This window comes from Chiloscyllium plagiosum, unplaced genomic scaffold (assembly GCF_004010195.1).
Source record: "Chiloscyllium plagiosum isolate BGI_BamShark_2017 unplaced genomic scaffold, ASM401019v2 scaf_29496, whole genome shotgun sequence".
Lineage (NCBI taxonomy): Eukaryota > Metazoa > Chordata > Chondrichthyes > Orectolobiformes > Hemiscylliidae > Chiloscyllium > Chiloscyllium plagiosum.
The window spans coordinates 3,314-6,719 of NW_025206816.1; the positions used below are offsets into that span (position 1 = coordinate 3,314).

At 46.4% G+C, this 3,406-nt stretch overlaps 1 protein-coding gene across 1 annotated transcript in view; it reads right to left on the reverse strand.

The window, feature by feature from the left end:
• Positions 1-2,659, reverse strand: part of LOC122546543 (sodium/potassium-transporting ATPase subunit alpha-1-like) — a gene marked incomplete at both ends in the record, with an annotated part of 5,831 nt that extends 3,172 nt beyond the window's left edge. Inside the window, one exon of the mRNA XM_043685234.1 lies at positions 2,456-2,659. Coding sequence (XP_043541169.1) covers positions 2,456-2,659 — 204 coding nt within the window. The remainder of the gene's footprint in view (positions 1-2,455) is intronic.
• Positions 2,660-3,406: the final 747 nt, after the last annotated feature.

The window sequence follows — 3,406 nt, forward strand, 5'->3', positions numbered from 1 at the left end:
ACACACTCCCGGGGATTCTGGTAAATATTAACACACCCCTGGGGTCTCTGGGTAAATATTAACACACCTCACGGGGATTCTGGATAAATATTAATACACCCCTGGGGTCTCTGGATAAATATTAACATACCCGTGGTGTCTCTGGGTAAATATTAACACACTCCCGGGGATTCTGGGTAAATATTAACACTCCCCTGGGGTCTCTGGGCAAATATTAACATACCCCTGGTGTCTCTGGGTAAATATTAACACTCCCGGGGATTCTGGATAAATATTAACACACCCCTGGGGTCTCTGGGTAAATATTAACACACTCCCGGGGATTCTGGTAAATATTAACACACCCCTGGGGTCTCTGGGTAAATATTAACACACTCCCGGGTATTCTGGTAAATATTAACACAACCCTGGGGATTCTGGGTAAATATTAACACACCCCCCGGGGATTCTGGATAAATATTAATACACCCCTGGGGTCTCTAGATAAATATTAACATACCCGTGGTGTCTCTGGGTAAATATTAACACACTACTGGGGATTCTGGGTAAATATTAACATTCTCCTGGGGTCTCTGGGTAAATATTAACACTCTCCCGGGGTCTCTGGGTAAATATTAACACACTCCCGGGGATTCTGGGTAAATATTAACACACCCCTGGGGTCTCTGGGTAAATATTAACACACTCCCAGGGATTCTGGGTAAATATTAACACACTCCCGGGGATCTCTGGGTAAATATTAACACATCCCTGGGGATTCTGGGTTAATCCTAACAGAACCCAGGGGTCTTTGGGTAAATATTAACACACACTCGAGGTCTCTGTGTAAATATTAACACACCCCTGGGGATTCTGGGTAAATATTAACACACTCCCCGGGATTCTGCTAAATATTAACACACCCCTGGGGTCTCTGGGTAAATATTAACACACCCCTGGTGTCTCTGGGTAAATATAAACACACTCCCAGGGATTCTGGGTAAATATTAACACACCCCTGGGGTCTCTGGGTAAATATTAACACACTCCCGGGGATTCTGAGTAAATATTAACACACCCCTGGGGTCTCTGGGTAAATATTAACACACCCCCGGGGATTCTGGGTAATATTAACACCCCCAGGGATTCTGGGTAAATATTAACACACCCCTGGGGTCTCTAGGTAAATATTAACACACCCCAGGGTCTCTGGGTAAATATTAACACCCCCAGGGATTCTGGGTAAATATTAACACACCCCTGGGGTCTCTAGGTAAATATTAATACACCCCTGGGGTCTCTGGTAAATATTAACACACCCCCGGGGATTCTGGGTAAATATTAACACACCCCAGGGTCTCTGGGTAAATATTAACACCCCCAGGGATTCTGGATAAATATTAACACAGCCCCGCGGATTCTGGGTAAATATTAACATATTCCCCGGGTCTCTGGGCAAATATTAACACACTCCTAGGGATTCTGGGTAAATATTAACATATTCGTGAGGACTTTGGGTAAATATTAACACATACCCAGGGATGCTGGGTAAATATTAACACACTCCTGGGGATTCTGGGTAAATATTAACACACTCCTCTGTTCTGTGTAAATACTAACACACTCTGGGTAAATATTAACCTATTCCCAGAGTCTCTAGGTAAATATTAATTCACTCCCAGGGTCTCTGGGTAAATATTAACACACGCCCGGGGATTCTGGTTAAATTTTAGCACACTCCTGGGGAATTCTGGGTAAAAATGAACACACACCCGGGGATTCTGGTTAAATATTTACACACTCCCATGGCCTCTGGGTAAATATTAACACACTCCTGGGGGCGCCAGGTAAATAACAATACCCACCTGGGCATTCTGGGTAAATCTTAACACACATTGGGGGATTCTGGGTAAATATTAACATACGTCCAGGGATTCTAGGTAAACTCTCCTGGGAATTCTGGGTAAATATTAACACTCTTCGGAGATTCTGGGTAAGTATTAACACACCCCCAGGGTCTTTGGGAAAATATTAACACACTCCCACGGTCTCTGGGTAAATATTAATACACTCCTGGGGATTCTGGTTAAATATAAACACACTCCCGGGGTATCTGGGTAAATATTAACATACGCCCAGGGTCTCAGGGTAAATATTAACACACTATTGCGGTCTCTGTGTAAATATTAACACACTCCCGGGGATTTTGAGTAATTATAAACTCACTACCGGGGATTCTGGGTAGATATTAGCACTCTCCCGGGGATTCTGGGTAATTATAAACTCACTACTGGGGATTCTGGGTAGATATTAGCACTCTCCCGGGGATTCTGGGTAATTATAAACTCACTACCGGGGATTCTGGGTAAATACTAACACACACGTGGTGTCTCCGGGTAAATACTAACACACACGTGGTGTCTCCGGGTGAGCAATCGCGGTTCCCTTGTGCATGTTCGGACGTCGGGAGACTTACATTGTCCTTTGCCGGTTCGTCCTCCATCACGACCTGGATGCTGTACGCCAGGAAACAGAGCAGCGCTCCGATCCACAACAGGATGGAGAATCCGCCAAACAGCTGGCGGCAAAACTTGACCCATTCCGGGGTGGTCGGCGGGGGAGTCAGGGCGTTGGGGCCCTCCATCGCCAAAATCTCCGCCGCCCGCGACGATGTCAGGCCCTGAGGGGGAGGGAGAGACACGGAGAGTGTGTGTGAGACTGAGGCAGAGACTGACAGCAATAGACAGAGAGAGAGAGAGAGAGAAAGAAAGAGGGGGCGAGTGTGATTGGTGAGAGAATGGGGCCTTCTGAGAGTGAGCGAGAGTAAGGATTGGCACGCCTTAAAGTGAGAGGAAAAGGGGCTGGTGAGAGAGAGAGATCGACTTGGACTTACTGGTTGAGAGATTTCAACTTAGACAGATGAGTGAAAATGCCAGTCTGAAAGAGGGATAGATAAATAGAGATAGAGAGATGGAGAGACAGGTACAGAGAGAACCAAACAGAGAGAGTCATAGAGATGTACAGCACGGAAACAGACCCTTCGGTCCAACCCGTCCATGCTGACCCAGATATCCCAACCCAATCTAGTCCCCCCTGCCAGCACCCGGCCCATATCCCTCCAAACCCTTCCTATTCATATACCCATCCAAATGCCTCTTAAATGCTGTAATTGTACCAGCCCCCACCACATCCTCTGGCAGCTCATTCCATACACGTACCATCCTCTGTGTGAAAAGGTTGCCCCTTAGGTCTCTTTTATATCTTTCCCCTCTCACCCTAGACCTATGCCCCTCTAGTTCTGGACTCCCCCACCCCAGGGAAGAGATCTTGTCTATTTACCCTATCCGTGCTCCTCATGATTTTATAAATCTCAATAAGAGAAAGTGAGAACTGCAGATGCTGGAGAGTCAGAGTCGAGAGTGTGGGG